The following is a 27,603-nucleotide window of genomic DNA, read 5'->3' on the forward strand; positions in this document are numbered from 1 at the left end:
ATGGGTATGAATGCTTTATTTTCTTAAATCAGGTGCAAACAGAGTATCCAGTGGGTTTGCAAGGGCTGCTGCAAATCACAGTGCTGGTGAAAACTAACACCACAGCAAGCGCCATCCAGACTCCACACAGCAGGGCTACTGCTGAAAACAAGGCTGAAAAAGGGAGGATGAGGACAGAAGACAAATATTACCACTTCTATTAGCAGTTGAGAGAAAACTCAAGGGAGTGGGAACAAAGTCAAGTCAGAGTGTTTTGTTTTTTTTTTAAAACCCCTTGAGTTGTTTTGTGGGTGTCTAACCAGCTCGAGTGACTTCTTGTGTCTGCTGCAGAGAAACTGGTTCTGGAGGAAGCTCAAGCGGCTCAGTCGACCCCTCTTCCAGAACGTTCTCCTCCAGCAGGATGGGGCCAAGAGCAGCCGTCCCCTCCCACCGCAGAGCTGCATAAAAATAAGCAAATCCAATATGGGCTGGAAGGGAAACAACAATCTTCTTAGTGCATTTAGCCAGCTGAGTAAACCATTCCCGACACGACTGATTGGTTGGACAATTAAAGGGATTAACTCAAAATCAATCCACCACATAAATGGCATGTGTGCCAAATGAGTGCAAGCAAGCTCGTCTAAACACGGGTGGAACCTCTGCTTGTGTAGGTTTGTGGCTGATTGCATTATACTCCATATGAATGCATTTAAACTAAATACAAAAAAGTACTTCTAAAATATGTATGTTTGCTACTTTTATGGCATTTTAGACAGCCTTGTATCAGCTAGTCACAGCCCCTTAACAAAAAAAACACCTTTTTAAAATAATGTTTGCCAAAATTAAATCAACAGATTCTGCATATGCAAATGCTTTTCATAATGAAAGTGGTTAGAATAGCATAATTCCCCCCCACTGGGCCGGCATCACATGTTCAGGACCTGTCCCAGGTTGTCATGTAGCGTCGCTTCTGCAAACTGTACCATCATTTGCTGCAAGGCTTCTTTTCCATCTCTGCGTGCCGCAGCTGGTCTCACAGCAGCTACACACCTTATTGTCTCCACCTGATGCCACCCATCTGTCCAGAGCCGAAAATGCATTGTTAGGAGGAAGCGCAGCAAAGCTTTGCATTAGCATTAGAGCCATGGCAACGAATCTGAAGGCAAACACCTGTACAGTAGAGCAATCTTTGTGTAAACTGACCTCTTGGCTTCAGACAGGAATGAGCAGGCTTTGTGCTCCGAGTCGACGGGTGCAGAGACTGGCGTTGCTTTCAGCTGACATGTGATGTAGAGCTATGAGAAAGTTAAACGACATGGAAATGTATTAGTGTTCAGAATGGATGTGCTATTGTTGTGCAAAATATGACAAACTGCATCAGTAATCCTGACAGGTATGGAGAGCCAAAACTGCCATAATTTAAAAAAAAACAAAAACTATTTGACTCAAAACAAATATGCCATTAAATGGACCAAGAAATTAAACAAAAACCCCTTTAATCACACAATTTAGTGATTTATTTACTTCAGTACTCGTGGGCAATATACAGTAGCTTGCAAAAGTATTCGGCCCCCTTGAACTTTTCCACATTTTGTCACATTACAGCCACAAACATGAATCAATTTTATTGGAATTCCACGTTAAAGACTAACAAAAAGTGGTGTACACGTGAGAGTTGGAACGAAAATCATACATGATTCCAAACATTTTTTTACAAATAACTGCAAAGTGGGGTGTGCATAATTATTCAGCCCCCTTTGGTCTGAGTGCAGTCAGTTGCACATAGACATTGCCTGATGAGTGTTATAGACTAAATAGAGTGCACCTGTGTGTAATCTAATATCAGTAGAAATACAGCTGCTCTGTGACGGCCTCAGAGGTTGTCTAAGAGAATATTGGGAGCAACAACACCATGAAGTCATAAAGTTATTGAGAAATTTAAAGCAGGCTTAGGCTGCAAAAAGATTTCCCAAGCCTTGAACATCCCACGGAGCACTGTTCAAGCGCTCATTCAGAGATGGAAGGAGTATGGCACAAGTGTAAACCTACCAAGACAAGGCCGTCCACCTAAACTCACAGGCCGAACAAGGAGAGCGCTGATCAGAAATGCAGCCAAGAGGCCCATGGTGACTCTGGACGAGCTGCAGAGATCTACAGCTCAGGTGGGGGAATCTGTCCATAGGACAACTATTAGTGGTGCACTGCACAAAGTTGGCCTTTATGGAAGAGTGGCAAGAAGAAAGCCATTGTTAACAGAAAACCATAAGAAGTCCCGTTTGCAGTTTGCCACAAGCCATGTGGGGGACACAGCAAACATGTGGAAGAAGGTGCTCTGGTCAGATGAGACCAAAATGGAACTTTTTGTTCAAAATGCAAAACGCTATGTGTGGAAAACTAACACTGCACATCACTCTGAACACACCATCCCCACTGTCAAATATGGGGATGCCAGCATCATGCTCTGGGGGGGCTTCTCTTCAGCAGGGACAGGAAGCTGGTCAGAGTTGATGGGAAGATGGATGGAGCTAAATACAGGGCAATCTTGGAAGAAAACCTCTTTGAGTCTGCAAAAGACTTGAGACTGGGGCGGAGGTTCACCTTCCAGCAGGACAACGACCCTAAACATAAAGCCAGGGCAACAATGGCATGGTTTAAAACAAAACATATCCATGTGTTAGAATGGCCCAGTCAAAGTCCAGATCTAAATCCAATCGAGGATCTGTGGCAAGATCTGAAAACCGCTGTTCATCTAATCTGACTGAGCTGGAGCTGTTTTGCAAAGAAGAATGGGCAAGGATTTCAGTCTGTAGATGTGCAAAGCTGGTAGAGACAGACCCTAAAGGACTGGCAGCTGTAATTGCAGCAAAAGGTGGTTCTACAAAGTATTGACTCAGGGGGCTGAATAATTACGCACACCCCACTTTGCAGTTATTTATTTGTAAAAAATAAATAAATAAATAAATGTTTGGAGTCATGTATGATTTTCGTTCCACTTCTGTGCACCACTTTGTGTTGGTCTTTCACGTGGAATTCCAATAAAATTGATTCATGTTTGTGGCTGTAATGTGACAAAATGTGGAAAAGTTCAAGGGGGCCGAATACTTTTGCAAGCCACTGTACATTCCTACCTTCACTTATGATAACGGGATCTGGGTAGTAACCAAAAGAAGGAGACTATGGATACAAATTGCAGAAATAAACTTGTTCTAAAAAGGTGGTCAGGTCTCTCCTTTAGACATTTGATGAGTTTTGTCATTCAGGAGGAGATTAGGGTAGAGTTTATACTTCTCCATATCAAAAAGGAGCTAGTTCAAAAAAAGTTCAGGCATCTGGAAACTACCCAGATGAGGCGTTTTGAGTTTGTAACCCTGGGATCAGGCCCCGTGGCAGACCCAGGACCTGCTGGACAGATTATATCTCTAGAATTACTTGGGAATACCTCATCGTTCCCCCAGAAGAGCCCGTGTATACAGAAGCACATGAGAAATGTAGAAGGAAGAAATGTAGGAAACGAGAATTCTGAAATAAACCTTCAAAACAATTAAATATAATATAATTATAATTACTTCCTATTGCATTTCCTGTCTAACAAAATAAAACTGTAATTATTTAAATATAAATGGAAAATTCTAAAGATACAAAAAGGAAGAGACGGGTAAATAAAATGAAAACTTGATTTAAAATTCATAAAATTAAAGCAAATACAAATAAATACGAAACATAATTCATATAAGCTTTCCTCCAACACTGTGGTGCATTTCATAACGAATAATTTCTTTATAACCTTTTAATTTTGGCACTCTTTGTCCTCCACAGCCCGGTGTTTTCACAAACAACGTTAGCCCGTTTCACATTAGCACATCAATAGCAAAGTTTTTAGGCTCTTATGGATTCAAAGTGGCTTGCTGCATTTGGGAGGTAACGGTTTCTAAATGGCAAACTGATCAAACTTAATGTAATGTTACGATCCAACGCTGACGTAAAAGGCACACAAGAAAAGCTTTTCTGGAGTTGATACTGGCTCATATTTATGGCAGGGATCCTAAACCTATAAAATGGTTATCAATGGTTACCACAAAGGGCATTCATTTCCTCCATTTCCACACAAAGCTTCTGAGGATACTGTAGCCTTGAAACAACACTTTCAAAACACATATTAGGTGTCGGCTTGCTATATATAAAAACTAACAGAAGGCAAGGAGAAAAAAGTAAAGTGGTTAAACTAACACCTCAGGTGCTGCAAATCGCACCTCTCTATAGTAGCTTCAGGATACGTGATCAGTAGTTTCAAAACTGCATAAACATCTTTATACTACTTACAGTCTTCCTGTCGTCTTGGTGGAACCTGAAGGCCTTCAGCTGGAAGTGGAGTTTATCCTCGTGGCTCCTCGGCATGAAGTAAGACTTGGATCCCGTCAGCTTAGTGTCAGTTAAACATCTCATGTTTGGAAAAAAAGAACAGGTGTGAGTTTTACATGCATAAATCTGCTGATTATATGCACCATTTGTTACACAACTGTAACCCTAACAGTAAGTCTTGATTATTATGTCTAGCGGACTCTTTGAAACAAAGACAGGCAGTGACGTATTTAGTGTCACTTTAAGGTACAGTATTCCACAGACGATCCACAGCTTCTCACCCGTGGTTGTTAATGAGGCTGTATCTGGGTTGTGAGTATGGATCTGGGTTCGCAGTGGCCACGCAGCTGTCCACGTAGACCCTCAGAGGTACGTGGTTACCCCTGAGGACCGCCGCCTCAATGTGCATCACGTCATTCAGGAAATAAACGCTGGAAGGCCTCTGCGACTGCCAGTCCTCTAATCAAATACAGAGGAAAAAAGTATGAGTGTAATGCTGGGGCCATCAATCCGATTAGATGAAACTAAAATGATGCCCGTGGGAGAGAGTGTGGCACTGTTTCAGCAGACAGTAGGATATCGGTACTGGAACAGTAAGAGAAAAATACTTTAAAGAGGACAATAAATGAATCATTAACCTGAGTAGGAAACACAAATGAGGTCTGTGCCTTTAAAAACTAGTTTAAAACTTTCATAATTTCCTTTATAACTGCATCCAGTCCAAACAGGGTAAGTAAATCAGAGCTGGAGTACGGTTCTGCTCATATGATGACGATGATGGACACCAGTGTGGTGCGGTGCCTGTCTGCAGCGCATAGCTTAGAATTAATTAGAAAACACAATCAGCAGTATATTGATCACTCCATTGTGCGAGTGACCCCGTCGGGTCAGCTGCGAACTACGAGGCATGTAATTTCAGCTCATCACCATGCAAAAGTTTCACTCCTGTTTATCAAGCCGGTGTTTAGCATCTTTAACAGTCGCGACGAAGACCGCGAGGCCTCAAATGATTGCAATTACGCCTGTCGCCGGGGAAATTAGCCAGACCGGCTGGTGCACATCAAAAGTTTCTCTTCCCCTCAGAACATAAGCTCCAAGTTTGTCATTTCTGACCTGCCCTCACCTGTCATGAGATGCAGGGAGAAGTGCAGCCGCTGTTCCACTTGCATGAGGGACGCAAACGGCTTCGAGGTGGGTCTCAAGGCATCGCTGTTTACGTAATGCCTCCTGTGAAGACAATTACAGGAAGGAGGGGCGTTTCACTCAAGAGAGCCCCATCAAGGATGAAGAATATTCACGCCACGGACAGAAAGATAGGAGTTAAACATCTGCAGGTAAACATACCTATAAAAAAGGGGTTTGTGCATGGCTCACCAAGGCGAGTTTAGGGGCATTTTTAGTACTATATACTGTAGGATGAACTTTAAACCAGTTTAAGCTACAGTTCTCCGTTACTGGTGTGAGAAATCATGCATCCTGACACCTATAGATGGTAATACTGACACGGTGCTACAGATTCATAAGCCCTGGAGGTAACTCTGTACAACCTGTGCTAACAGCTAGATTTGTATACTCTAGGAAATTTGGACGACCATCAGGCTCAGGGAAGTGAAAGTAATGAGAAAGGAGGGTGAATTCCTCTTGGTACAAAAGGTCTAATGATTGCATAAATGTCAGTTGAAAAAGATAAATATCTTTATGTTTCAATCATGTGGTACAACTTTTATTGAATATAATATGATTCCTGCCTCTTTCCCCTCACCCCGAACCGGTTGCTACAGATGGCTGCCCTTCCTTAAAGCTAGTACTTCTGGAGGTTACTTCCTGGTAAAAGGGAGTTTTCCTTCCCACTGTAGCAAAGTGCTTGCGCATAGAGGGTTGCCTAATTGTTGAGGTTTTCTCTCCATTACTGCATGGTCTTTACCTGACAATATAAAGCATCTTGGTGTTGTCATTTGCTGCTATACAAATAAAAATGAATTAAACTGAATATTTAGAGAAAAAAAAAAATGGCACTTGTGCATAGCTGCCTTAGGTTTGGTCTCTCCTATCCATCCATCCCCTCCAGCAACAGAGAGAAGGCAAAATGCTGAACTCATAGCTTCTGACATCACATTGATTACATTTATCCTTTTACAGACATTTAGAATGAATCTCTAATGAGCATGGGGGGTAAACCACAAGGCGTTACCTTTTGTAGTGGCACTGAATTACCACTTCAACAGGGTTGGTCTTTAAAATGAAAGTGTTGCTAATCGGAGTCGGAGAGTACATCAGAGTAAATGTGTAGATGATGGCTTCTTCAGTCATCTGAAGAAAGTATTAAACAGTTAAGAGTGAAGTGAAATGCACAATAGTAAATAGGCCTGAGAAAACGGAGCGCCACACACCGTCACTGTGCTGCCGCAGCCCTCCAGCTCTGTTTGAAACCCCAGGACGAGTTTCTCAGTGTCTACCGCAGCGCAGTCTCCTACGGTCAGATCACTCGGACGGATCAACTGACCGTTTCCTAAGAACAAAGCGGAGAAGGCGCAGCTTAAATCGAGACCATTACCTGAGGCCATTTTATTCTTCAGTCAATAACACTCACGAGGAGTGGAGGTTCAGCCACAGGACAAACAGAAAAGTTTCTTAATGCACTGCTGTAAAATCAGCATTCGAGCACCCGACAGACAAGCCGAATGCCCCTTCACAGAGTGAAGAAATAAGAGGAAACGTAATATTGATCACCGAGACCATTGTCTGTGCCATTTGCAGTAATCAGCAGTGAGTATCCCATCTTCACTGTTCCATTCAATTTTCCAATTTGGGCCTCTAATCTAAACCTTTCCTTTTTAGACATCAGAGCAGAAGGTATGTTAAGTGGACCTGTGCCGGTGCCACTGCGGATAAAAAAAATTTAAAAAAAACCCTGCAAATCCGATCAATTTAAACAAATAATGGGCAGCCATTACCTAGGAAGTTTCGCTTGACCTCAATGGTGACCTTTACTTCGCCACAGTGCACCACTACACTGTCAGCTGGCACAGGAACCTGCTCCTCAAACTTCACTGGAACCTGGAATATCATCCGAATGGATTATATAGTTCAGAGAATTCAATAATTGCTATGTAGCTGTCCAAAAATAATTTTTTTTTTTTACACTACCTTTGATTTCTGCTTGACTGCTAGGTTTAGATCTGGGTCTTGTTCCTGCAATTGTGACAACTCTTGAGTTTGGACGGTCTCCCCCTGCTCCAGCTGGGAAGGTTTTTGCTTCCTGAGCTGGTGGCTCCTGACCCGGTAGCTGACAGGAAAGCCGGCTGGATCCTTTTGTTCCATCTCGCTCGAGTGACGTCCGGCTGTCTGCAGTGATCTTGGCAGCTGCGAGCTTGTTGTCACTTGTTCTTTTGGGATTTGGCTAAAAGTGTCATTGGTGCTGACGTTTAACCAATTTTGTGTAGCGAAGCAGAAGTTTCCAGCTAAGAAGAAAAGCAGAAAGCTGAACACAAACCCCAGCTCCATTAGAAGTTTTCACAAAACAAAACAGCACTGCTGTGCTTGTCTCTTCACCAGAAATCAGGTATAGGAACTTGGCACTGGCTCCACCTACTCCTAATGACTTGATTGGATTCCAGCCTGGAGTATTTCAGTATTGATTGCTGCGCTTGCTCCATTATACAGCACCAAATCACAACAGCAGCACCTCAAGGTGCTTTACTGTAAGATAAAGATCCTACAATAAAACAAAGAACACTCCAAATATCAGATAACTCTCTATGAACAAGCAGTTGGTGAAAGTGGGAAGGAAAAACACCCTATTAACAGGAAGTAACCTCTGGCAAAACCATCTGCCATGACAGGTTGGGGTGAGGGGGAGGCAGCACAATAATGTGTATATTTGTATTGTGGGGAAAAAGGCGGGGTTTGTGTTCATCTTTTTGCTTTTCTACTTTAGCTGCGCTACACAAAATTGGTTAAACGTTAGCACCAGTGACACTTTTAGCCAAATCCCAAAAGGGCAAATGCTGCCATCTGCTAAATGTCCAGCAATGAACAAAGACTTTTATAAACAGAAACAAGCCTGACCCCCTAACAGTAAGTGGCTTTCACGGCCCTCGTGAGGCAAATCAATCTACGCTCTCATGGAGTTTGAGCCCCCCGCCATCCCTCGTGTTTTGATGCTGCATGATCTTGAATGTCAAGGCGATGCGGTCAGCAGTTAGCAGAGTTCAGCAGAGATGCTCATAAAACTGAGATTTATGATCATCCACTGAGAGATTTCACAAATGTCACCACCGCCGCTACCAAATGTATGAGTGTGTGTGTGCTGGTCAGCGGCGTGTATGACGCGTAACAGGAAGCATGGGGTGTGTCTTGAGGCTGTGCCAGCAGGCATGTCAGTCTTGCAGATGCCCTGCTTTCTTCTTCACCTGTTTTCATTCGACCTGTCATAAATATCATCAATGGTTTATGGTCTGTTTAAGATCTAAAGTTTGATAGATAGATTGCCTTGCTCCATATCATTTATGGTCCCTTTAAAATCTTTCTAAACTTGGTAATGCAATGCAAACCCAACAACTTGTTACTGTCTTTCTAATTGCATTTTCTGTGCCTCAGAGGCATTTCCAAACCAACAAACAATATAAAGTCAAAACATTTTCAATAACAACACAACAGAAAATGTGAAGTATTTTGGAATACACCTTGAAGGATAACGTTTTCCTCAGAAAAATATGTTTTTTGCTGTGCCTTGCTGCACAGGCAGTCAGTCCATGAGTGTATTTCAGTCTATGCACACCTCCAAGATGCTTGTATTTGTTCACAGTGTGGATCAGTTTTCTGGTAATGAAAGTGGGCTGGGTTGATGGTTTCCTCCTAAAATCAACTGACATTTCCTTTGTCTTTGCGGTGTTGAGGATGAGATTTGCACTCTCACACCATTTAATAAAATGTTCAGTGGCGCATGTCTTTCCTCTCCATCATATAAGAGGCTTGCTAAATCTGGATCATCTGCATGCTTAATAAATGTCTGTTAGGAAAAGAGTTGGTATACAAAATAAACAAAAACAGAGATAAAACACAATCCTGAGGGCAATCAGCAGCAGCTCCTTGGAGTAGTGGTTTCAACATTCGCCTTACGTATGTGAGATCTTTGGGTAAAGAGTGGGCAGAGACACAAACCCAGCCTCAGGGAGTCACAAGCTAGTGTACTGCTAGTGCTGATCCCAGATACACTATCCAGGTCCCAAGCCTGGATAAATGGGAGCGTTGAGTCATGAATTGCACCTGGTGTAAAAAGCTGTGCCAAATCAAGCATGTGGATCTACTGTGGTGACTACCTTTAGTGGGGTTACACAGTGGTGCAGTGGTTGGCACTATCAAGAAGGTTCTAAGGAAAACTAGAAGTTATCACCTTATTCCAGATTGGGATGTTGGGAATTTTCTGCCTTTGAGTAAATGGATGGATGGAATTTAATGCTACTAAAGTTCCAATACCATCCCATATGTTGGACAGATAATGTGAATGCATTCATCCATCCGTCCATCCATCCATCCATTCATCCATCCATCCATCCATCCATTCACTTCCACTTATCCTTTTTCAGGGTTGCAGGGGGTGCTGGAGCCTATCCCAGCTGTCATAGGGCGAGAGGCGGGGTACACCCTGGACAGGTCGCCAGTCTGTCGCAGGGCTAACACACCGGGACAGACAACCATTCACACTCACATTCACTCTTATGGGCAATTTAGATTTTTCAGTTAACCAATCCCCACAAAGTGCATGCATACAGTACATATTAAATGTACTGTATGTACTATTAAATCGTTATTTTACTTCAAAAAATGTTGGCTAACTTCATGTATTGGGTAGATTAACATGTACATGTAATATATCCTGGCCCCCAAACCTGCACAGGGTATCTACCCCAGTGCTAAAAGTGAGCGTGGTGCTCTTTTCATCCAAGGTGTTCCTTTTTCAGTCCAAATACAATTTCACTTGTTTCCAAAAACAAGTCTGGTTTAACCAGATGTTTTTCGCCCACTGAACCTTTCCGCAGCTTTTTTGCCGTCATATGGGTTTTGTTTCGGGGGTTTTTGCTTTGCCCTTCTGGCCAACAGATGTGCAGCTCTTTCAGATCTTGTTTGGTCCATAACTGACCTTTCCTAATGCAGTTTCAGACAGAAGCAAGCTGAAGACAGTGAAATATATTGTCTGTTGGCACGGATTTCATTTTCAGATCCTCACTCGGTTCAAGGAAGGGGTTGGGATTGTCACCGTGCAACCAAAACACTAATATTTAACCTTTCGAATTATTTCAGGCTAAAGAAGTCAGTAAACGTCTTCTACAGAGTGCTGTAGGAGAGAGTGCACATGTCACATTAGTTGGGGGTTTTTTTTTTGGCTTTTTAAAGCGTATGGCATAAAAAGCAACCACTGGCACCTGTAATTTCGATATATCTGAGGAAATAAACTCTATTTATGCAAAACTATAACATTACCTCAAACAAAAACCATAATAAGATCTTCTTGGGGGGGAAAAATCCTGCTTTAAAAGCTAAATGAGTTTAAATAGCTTCCCCTTGATACAGACACACTAATCCTTGCTGACCTACAGGAATACATTATAGCTCTTTTTCTCTCTCAGGATCTCCCTGCAGACTACCCAACAGAGAGGCTGCTATTGTCAGGAACTGGCTTTTATCTTTTGCTGATCACTGGCAAAACAAAGAGAGGTGTGTGTATGTGTGTGCTAGTTTGGGGGGGGGGAGTGAAATCAGTCCATCCCTGCCAGTCAGACCCCCGCTGCCGCCAATCTCTAACTTGGTTAGCTCCCTCTAATTTGGCCCCTGGAGGGCCCTAATGTGGTTCCCTGTGGGGGTTTGTGAAAGGGCCTGGCAGCTTCTACCCCTAAGCGCACACACACACACACACACACACACACACACACACACACACACACACACACACACACACACACACACACACACAGCTGCCACTCCCATCAGCTTCTGTTTCCAATATTCCTGATGCATTTTTGAAACAACAAGGACAGGATGATGCAGGTAAAACAGGCCGATTCTCTGCTAAGACAATAAACACACACACGCGCGTTCTCCCACTCACTTCTACCAGATGGAAAATCATCAAACGCCATGGCACACCGACAACACAGATGCTCAGAGAGAGCAACACGCGCACGCACGCACACACACACACACACATACATGCAGGAAAACACACGTGTCCCCTGTCACATTTTGCTGACAGCACAAAGTCATGGAAACAGCTCGATTTGGCCCTCGCTGCACTGCGCCATACGGATTACGGTTATGGAGGCTCATTAAAAACATGTAGTGGGAGATGGATTAGTTATAGCCTGCTGTTGTGGTGGGCGAACAGCGCTTCAAGATCAGCGGATTTCTGTGCGTTTTGTCAGCGCTCATGTGGCGGTGAATAGGTTTTGCGTGGGATAGGGGAGATATTTCTGAGGGATATTTTGCCTTCCAACACGTACTGCCATGTGCTTTTAAGGCACTGGCATCATTTATAGGGCCACTGCTTCAAACTATCTTGGTAGATTGTCAGACTTATATAAGTCTGACAATCTGCCAAGATAGTTGAAAAGGTTGAAACTGAAGCACGCGAGGGGAAAAGAACCAAGGAAGTAAGTGTGAGAGTAAGAAGAGAAAGTGAGAAAGGCCTGGGAGTAGAAAGACCGGGGGAAGGGAGGGAGAAAGTCAAAACAAAGGAGGGAGAGGAGAAAAATGTGGCTGGGGTCAGTGAACCTTGGGGTTGGGGATAACAGACAAGCAGCTCTGTGGGTCCCGGCGGGCGCAACGTGAAATAACAGCACGCTGGGCTCTGATTCACGGCCCATCAGCGGCCATATCCAACACATCTCCACACAAGGACGCACATTCTGCTTTCACACAGTCTCGGGTACAAACTCGCACATAGGGTTCGTGCACAGGCACACACACACACACGCACGCATGCAGGGAGCTAATGGACTGTTATTAAAGACATGCATCACACTGTGTCACCTACTGACCACACGCAAAGCCCTCCACACATCTGCACATTGCTGCAATGCACACACACACACTAGTGGGATAACAATCTCCCAGCACAGCAATAACAGCTGATGTATCATTTAGCAGAGAGCTGGAAGTGACACGGCGAGGTGACAGTGACACAGACACACTCCTAACTCTGACAGCAGACACCGCTGCCCGCGCTCCACACAACCTAACCTCGTATTTTAAACACAACATCCGTGACATTTCTCATGAAGCCGGCAGCGTCTCCCTCAATGGCCTGCGAGCGGCCTTTGTCACGCTGTAAAGGTCTTCGGCGCTGGCTGATTGACAGGTGTCATCACCCCCATGCAGAGGAACAATGCGCTGACCTTAAGCCTCCACTCGGTCCTACATCGCGAGTGCTCTCAGAAACTTTCCTGTTTTACGATCTGATTTATGCACAAATGCCTTCATTAACTTTGTCCAGTCTCTAATTTCACACTTTCTAATTTCACAGTTCACACTTTGAGGTGGAACACTAACCCTAATCCTGTCTACAGAAACTAGAGGAATATGAAAACTAACTTTGTTTCAATTAAAAACCAAATCACTAAAAGCAGCCACTTTGCGTTGTAGGGTCTTTGCCCTCCAATAAAAAACGAGAATGCCCCAACGACTCCCTGTGAGCAAGCACTTGGAGACAGTGGGAAGGAAAAACTCCCTTTTAACAGGAAGAAACCTCCAGCAGAACCAGGCTCAGGGCAGGGTGAGCAATCTACGGTGACTGAGTGGATGGAGACAGGAGAAAAGACACACTGTGGAAGAGAGCCAGCGATTAATAATAACTAATGATTAAATGCAATCACAGTGCATCATGGGAAGTCCCTGCCACCCTAGGGCTTTTGCAGCATAACTAAACGAGGGTTCAGGGTCACCTGATCTAACCCCAACTATAAGATTTCTTAAATATTAACGATAGACGAAGATTACCCGTCTACGTCACCTGTAAGGTTTCCTCACTTTTAAAGCCAGGAGACGACAGGAAACAAATGATCTGAACATATTAACAAAACACGTGAGAAGGCTTTTAACCAAAGTGCCGTAAGAACGTGGGTGGCCCCACTGGGAATCAAACGTCGAAAGTGTTAAGAGCCCGCGGACCGTGCCGCACTCATGACCTCACTGTTTTTATCCCAGTGTTTACGCTCGCAGAACGGCTCGCAACGATCGCCACAGCTTCTGTTGTGGAAAGGGACTTAAATGGTGCGTTTTTGAGAGAAGAAAAGGAAGCTAAAAACCTGCCTTCCTTACATGGGCATATTTGTGGCGCGCACATGCTCACATAAAAGTCTCGCAGGCCCCCCCGCCCCCACCCCTAACTCCACTACCGTCTCCTGAATCTCTCTCTCTCTCTCAGCTATGCTGCAATTCAAGCCTTTTGTTTAATAAACAATTTGTCAGTGATGTATCGAACTCCAGCTCTAATTTGATTGTCTGTGAAATGTGTATGGAGGTGGCTGCCTGCTCTCTTCCTCCTCTCTCTCTCTCCCTGTCTGCAGAACCAGCCCCCCCCCCCCTCCCAGCGTACAGGTCCGTGCTCGTGGTGCATTTTCAGCCTGTGTCTCTTTGCGCGCAGGGATGAGGATGGAAGAGCAATCCTTAAGGGTTTGCAATTACATCTAAACGGCATAATCAGACATGATGGATGGCTGTTGCCTCTTCCACAATGTCTAGACCTCAGCTCTAGCGGTGCAACAAGGTTATAAGAGAGTGGTAGATGATGAAAGATTTAATAGTTTTGTTCTGCTTTCCTCAAACTCTGCTACCTGTTTTTTAGTTTTTATTTAACCGTTTATGTCCCCCTCTCTGGCGACCTTGCCGACATTTGAACGATTTAAGCACCGACAAATCGGTTTGTGTTTTTTTGTTAGGGGTTTTTGGGCTGAATAACTTAATTCTGATATTTTGCAGTAAAATGGGACATTTAGGAAGGACATATTTTTTGGATGGTTTAATCCTAATTAAACCTCAATTCTAACGTTTTTTTCTTTCTTCTAAAGGAGAAATCATGGAAGGATTTAGTTATAATATTATTCAAATGCTTAAAAAATAAGCAATTCCAGCTTAAAACAACCCATTGCGCCGCTTCCTGTATGATTGCTGAACTTGTGTTGGCCAATAGGTGGCACTGTGGGACCAAAAGTTCATTTCTAAGCACCTGGTTGAGGCAGCACCGACTCAGAGAGGAGCTGAGCACAAGCACAACCCGGTAAGTGCTGGGTGGCAGGTAAAATGGTGTTAAGGTTCTTAAAGTTGTATTCATCCTACATCCTTACAGTCAGAATTATATGGTTCATTCCAGCCATCAGGCTTGCAAATAAATGCCTTGGAGATGCCACAATGATCAATTTAGGATCTGAGGTAAGATGTTAAATGGACAGAATAATTGGGAGACTTCACTCTGGCAATTTCTTGCAAGGTTCTTGCAATTATCTTGGACAATTGCATCCTTTGACTCGCCAGGTGCTTTAATTGAAACGAGAGCAGTTACAATATAAGACAGTGATTATGCACGAGGGAAGAAGAAAAAAAACGCATTCATCTGCGAGAGTGTAGGTGCTCAAAGCTCGTGACTGCTCGCAGACACGTGGACAGGACTTGTCAGTGCTGTCAACAAGCTGACTGGTAAATAAAAAGAGAGAGGTAGCTTTGTCAGCTGTAATTATCCAGATGGGCCACGTGTGTGCGTGCATGTGTGTGTGTGTGTGTGCAAGGAGTGAAAAGCAGCTGGTAAAGACAAGAGATTGTCATTTCCAGAAAACAGACATCTTCCTCTCAGAGAATGGTCAGGAGCTGCTGTCACTCGCATTGTTACCAAAGAAGAAGAAAAAGAAGAAGGCAAGGGGGGGGAGAGAGATGTGAGAAGCGGCCTCGCTTCCTGTAAAATGAATCTTTGATTGTGCTTGTTCATTCTGTGACATCACTGGGGCGGAGGCGCCCGGCTTTCCCACGAGAGCCTCATTACCCACAATCCCAGAGGTTTCACGACGATGTTGTCATTACCTCAGTCGCTACCATCTCTCTCTCTCTCTCCCTCCGTCTCTCCCTCCATCTTCCTCCTTCTCCACCCTGCATGTCTTTCTGCTTCGATGATCAGGCTGTCGCTCGGGACCATCACACAGATGTTGGTACAAAAAAAAACTAAACTAAACAAACAACTCAAAAATAGACATGATCCCTGTCAGAAACACACAATTCACGTCCCAGGCTGAGGCTGTTTTTGTGGCTGATGAGAACAGAAGAGAAGAGAAGGTGGAGGCATGTCTTGCCACAGTCCAACTCTTAATCTCCTCTGATCAACAGGCTTGTGGTGCAGCTGAGCCCACCTCACACGACTTGAAATGAGCTCTTACCCAGCCTCTGAACCCACCACCGTATGAGTGCTTCCTACCTGCATGCTGGCCATGTTGATCACAGTCCTTTGATCAGATCTACAGCTTTCCAGACACGACTTGATTTACCCACCGTGTAGATGAAAAAGCCTCGATGGGGAGAAATGCGGCCTCGCTGTCTCGTCTGTTTGTCGGTGCGTTTGTGCTTCTGCAAAGGCGCTGCAAGGAGGAACTTGTCCTCGGGCATCTTTGGCCATGTGCACCCAGTTATGCTTGTTGTTACCCAGAGCTGGCCCTGATATTTGCTGCTGCGTTTTATCTTAAGGGTTCCTTTAGCATCAAAACGTGGCGGCTCCTCCTTTGCAGCGAGCTATTAAAACACCCACGCCAATTTGATCATTGGAAACGTGGCAGAAACAAACGACTTTGTGGAATAGCCGCCGGCGGAGAAATCATTCTTGCCCTAATGTTGGCTGCTCGCAGTTCTGACAATGAAAAACAGAGAGGCAAAGGGAAGTACTTTCACCCCCACACCCTCGACTCTCCCTGTGACATTCGGGGAGATATTTACCTTGTAAAGATCTTGACATTTTGCTGCGCGCTCTAATAACACTCTGAAATATGAATAAGAGTGCAAAGAGTGGATAGGAGCCCTGCAGAGCTTTTGTTAACAGGTATTGATTGATACCGAGGGGGAAGGAAGGAAGGAGCTGAGCCATGGGAGGACCATGGGGAGCCACTTTTTACTGATCGTCTATTAACCTTGTCAAAAGACCTCGCCCGCTGCCTCACGCTGGCCAGGGGCATCCTTGGTGGTCATCACAGCCTCTGTGATTTTCTTATCAAAGCAAAAATCCAGCCTAAAGCGTAATTCTCAGCTCAGGCTGACGATGTCAGAAGCCCGGTCGATGGACGGATGTCAGTATTGCTGTGATACAGGGAACTAGGTGACTCAAATCTTTTCAAAGAAATTTGCAGTGGTGCCCTTGTCTGCACGCGTCATCCACTCTAAAGGCCATTTGAGCCAAACAACACACGTTTTATTATTGCAGTAAGAAAAATGATTTCTTATGCTTACAGAAGTTATTGACATATACTTCCTGTGTGGTCGTTTTATGTTGCAGTTAGCGGACCAAAGCAAATGTCTGCAGATCAAAATTTTTTATAGGAAATTATCTCAATGGGATTTGTTTCTGAAATTAGTTTAACTGAGATCCGGTGTATTTGTACATTTTATGATGAAGCCTAGAAAAGAACAAATACAGTAAGACCTTGAAAATACTTATATAATATAGTGAATATAGTGAAGACTGCAATCTTACAGCAAATATGACAATAACAACAAAAAATTTTGAAATCTGTGTGGGTTTGTTAGTTTTCTATGCAATCATCAAGTGTTGTGCAACCAAACTTGTCACTTTGGGTCATCTTAGGCCTCTGAAGGTTCTTATCTATATCAGCTATTATGATGTCATAAAGTTGTATGGTAACCGCCCAGCAACGGTCTAAAATTACCCGTCATATAGCTACAATAGTTTATGAAAGGATACTATTATTTTAATTTCATGACAATAACATCCAAAGTTAAATGATTTATGCTTAGCAACCACTGAAAGCAAGCTAAAATAACCCTGCAGCCCCTGGTTGTTTTTTTTTAGCTTTTCTTAACGTCCTTGCATATACCAGTTTGCTAACAGGACAGATCAGATAGTGCTGTTGCACTGGCATGTACAAATCTGTTGTAAGTCATCAGATTGCAGGCAGGCTCAAACAGCTCTGCCTGAATGTGTAACAATCAAGTAAAAATTTCTTTTACCAAATCCCATTAAATGTAACATTTTATATTGTACTTACAACATTACATGGACAATTTACATGAAATTAAAATTTAATTTTTTTCAGCTCACTCGACCTATAACCTCGTTGCTTTAATTGCTAGTTTCTCATTGGATTCAACATATTTATTGTGTAAATTATTTTACCCATGAGAGGCTGATAAAGTGAAGTACCCTGTTACTGTTAAGCCACTAGCACGTGAGCATGCAGATGCACGAGCATGCATCCAGTCACATTTATCCCATTCTTGTCACATCTGATTTCATAGCACCAAGATGGCAGCAGTCTTCAACACAGGACTTCACTTACCAGTGGATGAAGTCACAGTGACTGCATTCATCTTTTAGATACAGTCTATGCTCTATGTACCATGCACACAGGGCCCAGTTTTGCATTTGTGCTAAAGCACTTAACACAAAGTGCAGCTGAGTGATGTGCTAATGCAATTTTCATGATTCCCTGAGGTATCTTTTTTTCTTCTTCTTCTTCTGCCTGTGTTTGTCTGTCACTGCTATCATTTTTAATGTCAGTCTCCATGTGTTTAGTGTTGTTATGATTCACTGCTAGTTATACTTTTTGGTTACTTCCTGTTTTACTCTGAAGGTTAGTTCTCGTGTGTCTGGTTTTGGTTTATATCACTTCCTGCTTTTGTTGTTTTCCTTCCTTGTCTGTCTGACCTGCTTTCATTAGCTCTACCTGTGCTAGATTTTTCCCACTTTAAGTGTGTCCCATCTCTAGTCTCTTTAGAGCTTGTGCCACCCAGAACAAAAAAGCTTGGACAAGTCTGCATAAAAAGTTAACTCGCCAGAAGTTTGCCCTTTGACAAAATCCATCCAACAACTTTTAAGATATTTTTGTCTGTAAACCTGCCGTTGTCAGACCTAGAGCGATGTGGTCATTTTACCTGGTTCTGTGGAACTATTATTTTTGACAGCTTGTCTAACAAAGACATGACTGATTGTGCAAACTTGCAAAACAGGCTGGAAGATAACTGTTCACACTGTCAAGCCTGCAAGCACAGACCTGAACATGCAAACTTTTTAAAAACAGACTTTTCCGATAAAAAGTGAAATCCTTCTGAATTTCACGGGGGTAGAGGGGAAAGTATATTTTCGAGAACCTGGTGGCATAAAGAACTGAAAGAGGCCGTACTCCTGCTGTTTGAAGTGAGAACCACTGCTGTAAGTGCTAATCTTTATGATTGCTGCGATCAAGAAGAACCTCGGGGAATTCAGAACGAGCGCATACATTACTCGGTTTTATTCAAAACCTCCAGGAGTTCACGATGAGTGCATGTATTAATATATTTTATTTTAATGACATGTAATTTGTTGCACACAGTAGCTCTGGATAATTTCTCCTTCCATGATACTAAAAACCAGTTTAAGGTAATTAGAAGAGATTGTTTTTAATGGAAGATAAATGGCTTACTGCAGGCTGCAGCTGAATCAATACTTTACTACAGTTTGAAACAGTGCTGCATCATTTGCTGAAATTACCACCATTGATTGGTTGCTATCAGTCATTTTAATTTAATTCTGAATGACTGTAAGGATGAAAATCTGACGGGGACATTTCTTTGTTTGACAGCTTATTGCTTTTCTACCGAAGGATTTTAAGCATGTGCTATGGAAAACCGAGTAAATTTCCCCCCTGAAGCAATACTGAATAAACCCCAGTAATGAGTGAGCTTCAGCTTTGGTTTATTCACTGTAATGTAATGACCGTGGGGTTTATATTCCTGTTTTCTCTGAGATATTGCCAAGTTTGATTTGCTGCAGCGCATGTAAAGGTGTCAAAAAGTGCCTTAATTAACAGATGAGCCTGCTCAACTGAACAATTTCTCCACAGCTCATTATCAGTCAAAAGTTCCACAATCCAGGCTAAAATCTGTGAGAGTGGGATGATCGGGTATAAGGTCAAACACTCAAGTCAAACACTGTGCTAATGAGCTTGAATCATGCCATTGACCACCCACGCGCTGTTGACTCTCAAGCACTTATTGATTTTTTGGCTCAGACAAGCTGTTCCTCCTCTGCCCACTCAACGACCTTCCATACTCATCTTTTTCTTGATCTTTCTCTTATCTTTTAATGTTTTCACTGACCTTTTCTTTCTCTGTTTCAGCTAGAAACTTTTTCAAACATGACGGCTCTTTGATTTCTTGAATTCTACTCTCGCTGAGGACGTGACTCCCCGGAGTTGGAGAGGATATCAGATAACAAAAAAAAAAAAAAAGCTGCTGATTCAGTCCTTGGCAACAACGCTGCGTTCAATCTGGGATCACCTGGAGGGCGGCCGGTCTTACCGCAGTGCTGCAGAAGTAATCAGGCATATCACTGACTGTTCCACTCTCTGAACTCTGACCTCCAGCGAAATGTGGGAATTATGTGTCCCTTAGAGCTGTTCAGTGGACAACACTTTGCAGTTCTAAAAAGCCTGCAAAGGGCAGGATAGCTCCCTCTTTGTTGTATATGGTTACATTTTGCAGCTACGTCTCTTTAACTTCATCGCAGCTGATCACTCAGTTGAGCACTTTCAACTAAAAGTCTTGCTGAGATGGCAAAAGTAGAAGTACAGATACTTTTGTTAAAAATTAGAGGTGTGTGGATCGATCCAAATATAGATAGTGTTGATACCAACTCTGGTATTGGTATCTAATTGATACTAGCGTGACAGGATTGATACTTTGTTTCTATCCTCTAAGTTCAGCATTATCCTACTGAATTGTGTGAGATAAATTGTACCTCATGCATGCACAATGAAAAAACCTTTTTCTGTTGACTGTCTCGTCTACTTTATTTATAGCTAATAGCACATTAGAACAACAGACATTAACCCAACGTGCTTTAGAAACCGGCACAATTACTTTCCAAGAATTGTGAAACCCAGTTTAAAAAATACACAAGAAGCTTTAAGGTGTGTTTTGTTGTGTTAATTAATTACTGTGGAAATCATGACACACTGTTCTCTTCTAAGCTGCCTTCATAAGTTAAAAAGTATTGGTATCAGTATTGGTACTGGCAATACTTGCATTGACTTGGTATCGGATCAATACCAAAACTTGCAGTATTGCACAGCACGTTTAAAAATACTCCAGTAAAAGGTGAATTACTGATTCAGCTTCTAAAGTGAAAAAGTGCAAGCTTTGAAATGTATTTTGAGTAAGAAAGTTAAAAGTTGTTCTTTGAAGGACATTTCAAGCAGCTCTTTTGGTGCTAAGAGAACCTCATGCTATATTAATATAATGATAAATTATTAGTATGTCAGAATACACACTTTTTTTGACTTTGCATCCACAGGTAAACAGAAGCATGAGTACAGTTAGGGGTGGAAGTAGGATTCAGCAGGTGGGGGAACCCTACGATCAGCTGTAGTGGCTCAGCTTGAGGATAAGTGTCACAACTAACAATAATTACTACTGAAAGCGTTGGTAGTTTTTTTTTCAGAGAATCAAAGACATCAAAACACATGATAATGTGACAACCAAAAAAGTGCATCTTCAGCCAACTTACATGGGCACTGGAGGGCATCCATTAGCTGCAGGACTCAGATCTCAGCCAGTGACGTGAAAAATGAGGTCCTCAGAAACCAGTGGTAAGGATGGGTGGACCTCAGAGGTCAGGACCTGAAAGCAACACAGTAAAAAACAGTTTGTTGTAAATTTATCTCAGTACGGCAGGCTAACTTGTTTCACCTGCAAAGTGCCGAGTATTCAAATAACACGAAGTTAGTATTTCTCACTTTCTTCTGCAGAGCCTTTCACAAAATAAAAAAAAAGTATAGCTTAAATGATCACACAGATGACGAATTTGTTATTCTTACAGCCTTATCCATCTCTGAGTGAAGTTATCACACTTTCTATTCTCTCTGGGAAATGCAGCAGCTGTGCCTTTAGCTAGCAGACATGCTGTGTGGCAAACTGCACGGAAACAGTTTATGTGTGTTTTACTTATGCTCATATTTGTTGAGCTGATAAAATCTTTGTATTTGATATTAGCAGCCACTTAAAGAAAGAAAAGTACTGCAACCACAACTTACACACATCTACATCCATTCTAGCCCACTTGAACCCCTGAGTATAGCTCAATTAACAATGCATACATTATATGTCTTTATGTGCAATAAGTATCAATGATGCATACATCAATAGAATTTTCTTTTATGTGCTATTGTTCCTTCCATTTAGGCTCAAATCGCTTTGATGTTTAAGGGAGCGCAGTTGTTGAGCTAGTTAATAGGTATGCCCTCGTTGTCATCTGTTGTGATTTTATTTTGAAAGGATGCTTCCTGTTATGCTGCAGAGTGCACGCGAGAGTTCAATAATAAAAACTAAGTGTTGTTCCGGTGAAAAGCCGATGCCCCACGTGTGATTATTCCTCCGTCTAGACAATATAAGTATCTTCAATATTCATGCAGATTCCGCTGGAAGACCCGTCTCTGCTAACAGGTTATGGGCCCAGGAAAACATTGAAGCTACGCCAGGGGAAAGTTTACCACCAGAAAAGTCGCAAAGTACAGCGTGTTCGGTGAGGGCTAGCGTGCTAAGTTAGCACCATGAATAAGCGTGCTGGTGAACCCAGTGGCCGATGGGCAAGGTTGGTTTTTGACGGAGATGAGAAGAATTATGAACTGTGGGAGACAAAATTTTTGGGACATCTTAGATTACAAGGTCTAAAAGACACAATATTGAAAAGTGATGACGACGATGAGGACGACGAAGATAAGAATGCCCAGGCCTATGCAGAGTTAATACAGTTCCTGGATGATAAGAGTTTATCGCTCGTGATGAGAGAAGCTGCCGATGATGGACGCGAGGCACTGAAAATTTTAAGAGACTATTATGCAGGAAAAGGTAAACCAAGAATTATCAGCCTTTATACCGAACTGACTTCTCTGAAGAAAGCAAGCAGTGAGAGCGTCACGGAGTACATCATACGCGCAGAGACATTTATTACAGCCCTGAGAAATGCTGGAGAGACACTTAGTGATGGTCTGCTTGTAGCGATGGTGTTAAAAGGTTTACCAGAAACATTTAAACCTTTTTCCGTTCACATTACGCAAAGTGAATCAGAAATCAAGTTTGCGGAATTTAAAACGAAACTCCGCAGCTATGAGGACACTGAGAAAATGCGCTTAATGGAACAAGAGGATAACATCATGAAGGCGAGAGTACAACCCAGCGTGAGACCCGCAGCAGCTGCTAATGACCACAGGAGAGACATGTCAGACATAGTCTGTTTTAAGTGTGGCCAACGGGGACACAAGGCCAGAGCATGCCGCTACAGATAGTGGTGCGGTCACTGTAGGAGCAACACCCATCGAGAGTCGACTTGCAGGAGACGACAACGGAATGATGAAGCACGCATAGCCTCGGAGGAGGGCGACAACGCAGAGAGCGACGACACCTATGTCTTCCGGATGAGCGATGACTACGCGGCACCTCAACAGCCACAAGACATCAGGACCAAAGGCCTAATGGTGGATACTGGCGCAACATCACACATCCTGAATGATAAAACAGCGTTCAAGAAATTTAATGACGACTTCCAGCCGGGAACGCACTGTGTGGAATTAGCTGATGGCACCAGGTGTAAAGGAGTGGCTGAAGGCAGAGGAGATGCAGAGGTGTGCTTGATAGACAGCAGAGGGAGACAGTGTAAAACAACACTGAAAGACGCCCTATGCATTCCCTCATTTCCACAGAATATCTTCTCTGTGAGAGCGGCCACCACGAACGGAGCTACTATCATCTTTAAGAAAGGAAGGAACGTCCTTCAACACAGAGACGGTACAAAGTTTCACATCCATGAGCACAACAGACTTTATTACCTTGAGACTGTAAGTGAGTACGATGATAAGTGTAATAATTGTTTTGATGTGCAGACATGGCATGAAATTTTGGGACATTGCAATCATAGTGACATTCTGAAGCTACAAAATGTGGTTGAAGGTATGAAAATCAAAGGGAAAACTGACAAAGAAAGTTTGAACTGTGAGGTGTGTATTCAGGGAAAATTTGTCCAGACTAGGAATAGAAACCCTGACAGGAGAGCTGAGAAACCTCTCGAGCTGGTACATACGGATCTAGCAGGGCCGATAGATCCAGAATCACGAGATGGACACAGATATGCATTATTGTTTACCGATGACTTTTCCGGTGCAGTATTTGTATATTTTCTCAAAAACAAAAGTGAAACAATGCAAGCAACTGAAATCTTTTTGGCCGATACAGCCCCACTCGGGAAGGTAAAGTGTATCAGGTCAGACAACGGCACAGAGTTCATGGCAAAGAGTTACCAGGTATTGTTAAACAAACATGGAATAAGACATTGAAACTTCAGCCCCATATTCCCCTCACCAGAATGGTACAGCAGAACGTGGCTGGAGAACACTTTTTGATATGCGAAGGTGCATGCTTATTGAGAGTGCCATACCAAAGGAATTATGGACGTATGCAGTTCAAACAGCGGCTATCGTGAGAAACAGATGCTTTAACAACCGGACAGGGCAGACACCTTACTTTTTGCTGACTGGGCGGAAGCCCAATCTATCCAGAATGCGAAAGTTTGGGTGTGAGTGTTATGCTTACAAGCAAAACAAGGGTAAGCTGGATTCTAAGTGTACAAAAGGGATTTTTGTAGGCTACGACAAAAACAGTCCAGCATACAAGGTTTATTTCCCAGACAGCGCCAAAGTGCAAAAGTTTAGGCTGGTTAAGTTTGTAACCAAACACAATGAGGAAAAGCAAACACAAACTGATACGACATCTGAGGATGAAGACATACAGGTGAGGGAGAGACCAAACGTGAACAGGGAAAGCCCCAGTACCAGTTCACAGGAACCAGATACTGACAACCAACCAGAAGTGAACAGTCAGATGCCACTTAGTGATGAGACTGAAAACTCCAGAAGGTATCCTTCTAGAACAAGAAAGAAACCAGATTATCTAAATGAATATGAGTCAGGAGAAGACATTGATGATCAAGTGCTGACTAACATAGACTACTGTTACAGACTGATAAGTAACTCACCCGTGACATTCAGTGAAGCTGCAAGGTCACCCAACTCTAGAGAATGGAAAGCAGCTATGGATGAAGAAATGCAATCCTTAAAAGAGAACAACACCTTTACCCTAACAATCTTACCTGAGGGAAAGAAAGCAGTGGGGGGTAGATGGGTATATGTGAAGAAAAACAGTGGTGATGGATCAGAAAAATATAAAGCACGGTACGTAGCTAAAGGTTACAACCAGTGTTTTGGGATAGACTATGATGAAACTTTTTCTCCGACTGCTAACCTGACAAGCATAAGAGTATTGATGCAGTGTGCAATACAAGAAAACCTGATTTTGCATCAGATGGATGTAAAAACCGCATACTTGCATGCACCAATAGATTTTGAAGTGTATGTTAAGCAGCCAGAAGGCTATGAAGTAAAAGGAAAAACAGATGAGAAACTGGTCTACAAGCTGGAAAAGTCACTTTATGGGCTTAAACAGTCAGGCCGAAACTGGAACAGGACATTACATGACTATTTGATAGAGAACGGTTTCATGCAGAGTCCTGTAGATCATTGTGTTTACACAAGGAAAACAGGAAAAGAAAAAGTGATCATGATCATATGGGTTGATGATATTATTATTGCAGCCAGTGATGAAAGGGTTTTGAAAACTGTGAAGGAAATGCTAACTGCAAGATTCAAAATGAAAGATATGGGGAAACTCAAACATTTTCTTGGTATTGATTTTGAGCAAACCCAAGATTGTGTAAAAATGTTACAAGAGAGATATGTAGAAAACATACTGGAAAGATTTCAAATGCAAGACTGTAAACCAAGATCAACTCCTTGTGAACAAAAGTTGAACTACAATGATGATGCTGAGAAAATGAACAATGTCAGAATGTACAGAGAGGCAGTGGGTAGCCTTATTTACTTGACCTCTTGCACACGACCAGATTTGAGTTTTGTTGTAAGTAAGCTGTCACAGCACTTCAAAGAACCAGCTGTGGAACATTGGACTACTGTGAAACATGTTCTAAGGTACCTGAAACAATCAAAAGACAAGACATTGTGCTACAGGAAAAGTGACAAAGATTTGAGAGTACAAGGTCACAGTGACTCAGACTGGGCTGCGGATGTGACTGACAGGAGGAGTACTACAGGTTACTGCGTAAGCCTGAATGAAGGAGGTACTTTGGTGTCATGGCGAACAAAGAAGCAGCCAACTGTTGCCTTGTCAACTTGTGAAGCAGAGTACATAGCTTTGGCAGCAACAACACAAGAATGTTTGTACTTGACACAACTGTTGCAAAGCATGTATGAGCATCAAAAGAGACCGCCAAAGATTTTTGAGGACAATCAAGGGACTATTGCATTGGCAAAGAATCCTGTTAACAGACAGAGGTGTAAGCATATCGATATCAAATATCATTTTGTGAGATCAACAGTTAATGCTGGAAATTTGATATTGGAGTATTGTCCGACAGGTCTGATGGTGGCCGATGTTATGACAAAGCCAGCAACAAAGGGGAAGTTATTGAAGTTTGAGAAATATATGTTTGGAGTGTAAACAAATAGTAAAGAAAAACTGTTTCTTTTGGAATGCATGTAAAGCTGACAACGTGAGTGCAAGTGGGGGTGTTGAGCTAGTTAATAGGTATGCCCTCGTTGTCATCTGTTGTGATTTTATTTTGAAAGGATGCTTCCTGTTATGCTGCAGAGTGCACGCGAGAGTTCAATAATAAAAACTAAGTGTTGTTCCGGTGAAAAGCCGATGCCCCACGTGTGATTATTCCTCCGTCTAGACAATATAAGTATCTTCAATATTCATGCAGATTCCGCTGGAAGACCCGTCTCTGCTAACAGCAGTGATGAAAAACCTCAAATGCGATAAAGCTAAAGTTTGTTACTTTAGCTTTAATGCTAAGCCTGTTTTGAAAATGTAAAGAGTATAAATTGTAGTTATTTGTGTAAAAATGTGGGGGAAAGTAAATACTCAAGTAAAGTACAGATACTTGAAAGCTCTACTTAACAATAGTAACAAAGTATTTGTACTTCACTACTTCTAGCTCTGCCACGTGAGCGTTCAAATTTCATGAGTGAAATACTGATTTGCTTTAAAATGGTTCTTCGATAACTAATTGAAAATTAATTTATTTAAAGTTGCACTGTTTAACCAAAAGTGTTGCTTTTGTTAATTGAAATTCAACGTGCTGTCTGAAGCTTTTAAAGAAATGTGAACGTGTGCTAATATTTGCTAACCTGGTTGTAGCAGCTAACCTCTGGGGCTAAAAAATAAAGCCATTAGGGGCAACAAAAGCAAGTCAATCTCATAAAAAATGCATACAGCAGAAGTGAGGATGTTTACAGCCTGGAACCAAAAACAGGGTGTGTGTATACCTCAGTTCCTCCTTTGTGACAGCTATATGGGTGTGAATTCTTATATAGCTCATCCATTTATATTTGGGGTTAATTCAGGACATGCCTGCTTTGAGTGACAGGTAGGTGCGTCTCATATTCAGGCACTCCAAAGAGCCAGCTGTTCAGTTCGTCTGGTTAGCTGGAAAATATTTCAAACCTGTTCCCACAAGTAGCATTGCAGTTGTTTAAGATACACCTTGATAACCAAGTTAGCTAATGCTTATCTTAGCAGCGAACCCCCCACATCCACCTATTCCTTTACAAGCAAATCATTTTTATTATGATTTTATACTTTTAGGTGGCTTTTGTTGTGCCGAAATGAACACAGTACAATTCAACTTTTTGTTAAAACACTCACACTGATTTTAGTGATTCTGAATGTGACATGGTTGTTGGTGTCAGACAGGCTGCTTGGATCCCCACAAGACCATGTCAAGGGTTTATGGTTTGAAAAAGATTATGTAGTGATCTGACAGGAAGCAGCAATAACTCAAATAACCACTCTTTACAACAACATTATGCAGAAGAGCATCTCTGAACCCATAAAACCTTGAAGTCGGTAGTAGTAGAAGAGCACAACTGATGCAGGATAATCAGGCAACTACTCACA

At 42.6% G+C, this 27,603-nt stretch overlaps 1 protein-coding gene across 2 annotated transcripts; it reads right to left on the reverse strand.

The window, feature by feature from the left end:
* LOC101478682 (zona pellucida sperm-binding protein 3) lies at positions 1-7,930 on the reverse strand. 2 transcript variants are annotated; one of them, XM_004552657.3, is made up of 11 exons: positions 7,486-7,930; positions 7,293-7,395; positions 6,729-6,847; positions 6,530-6,648; positions 5,462-5,565; positions 4,620-4,797; positions 4,300-4,417; positions 1,183-1,274; positions 963-1,057; positions 300-467; positions 1-153 (listed from the first exon to the last, which is right to left on the reverse strand). In XM_004552657.3, the coding sequence occupies exons 1-11, from the start codon at positions 7,840-7,842 to the stop codon at positions 29-31; spliced, it is 1,578 nt and encodes a 525-aa protein (XP_004552714.2). In that variant the 5' UTR covers positions 7,843-7,930; the 3' UTR covers positions 1-28. The 2 variants fall into 2 exon arrangements, with proteins under 2 accessions (XP_004552714.2, XP_004552715.2); XM_004552658.3 differs by having other exon boundaries at positions 300-437; positions 7,486-7,928.
* Between the last annotated feature and the right edge of the window lie 19,673 nt (positions 7,931-27,603).

Source organism: Maylandia zebra, linkage group LG23 (assembly GCF_041146795.1).
Source record: "Maylandia zebra isolate NMK-2024a linkage group LG23, Mzebra_GT3a, whole genome shotgun sequence".
Lineage (NCBI taxonomy): Eukaryota > Metazoa > Chordata > Actinopteri > Cichliformes > Cichlidae > Maylandia > Maylandia zebra.

Excerpts from the sequence above, each read along its gene's own strand:
- LOC101478682 (XM_004552657.3), bottom strand. The coding sequence starts at position 7,842 with ATGGAGCTGGGGTTTGTGTTCAGCTTTCTGCTTTTCTTCTTAGCTGGA. Across the intron at positions 6,649-6,728 it reads GCTGCGGCAGCACAGTGACG|ATGACTGAAGAAGCCATCAT; the intron begins GTGTGTGGCGCT and ends TACTTTCTTCAG. Across the intron at positions 468-962 it reads AAGCCTTGCAGCAAATGATG|CCCATATTGGATTTGCTTAT; the intron begins GTACAGTTTGCA and ends TTTCCCTTCCAG.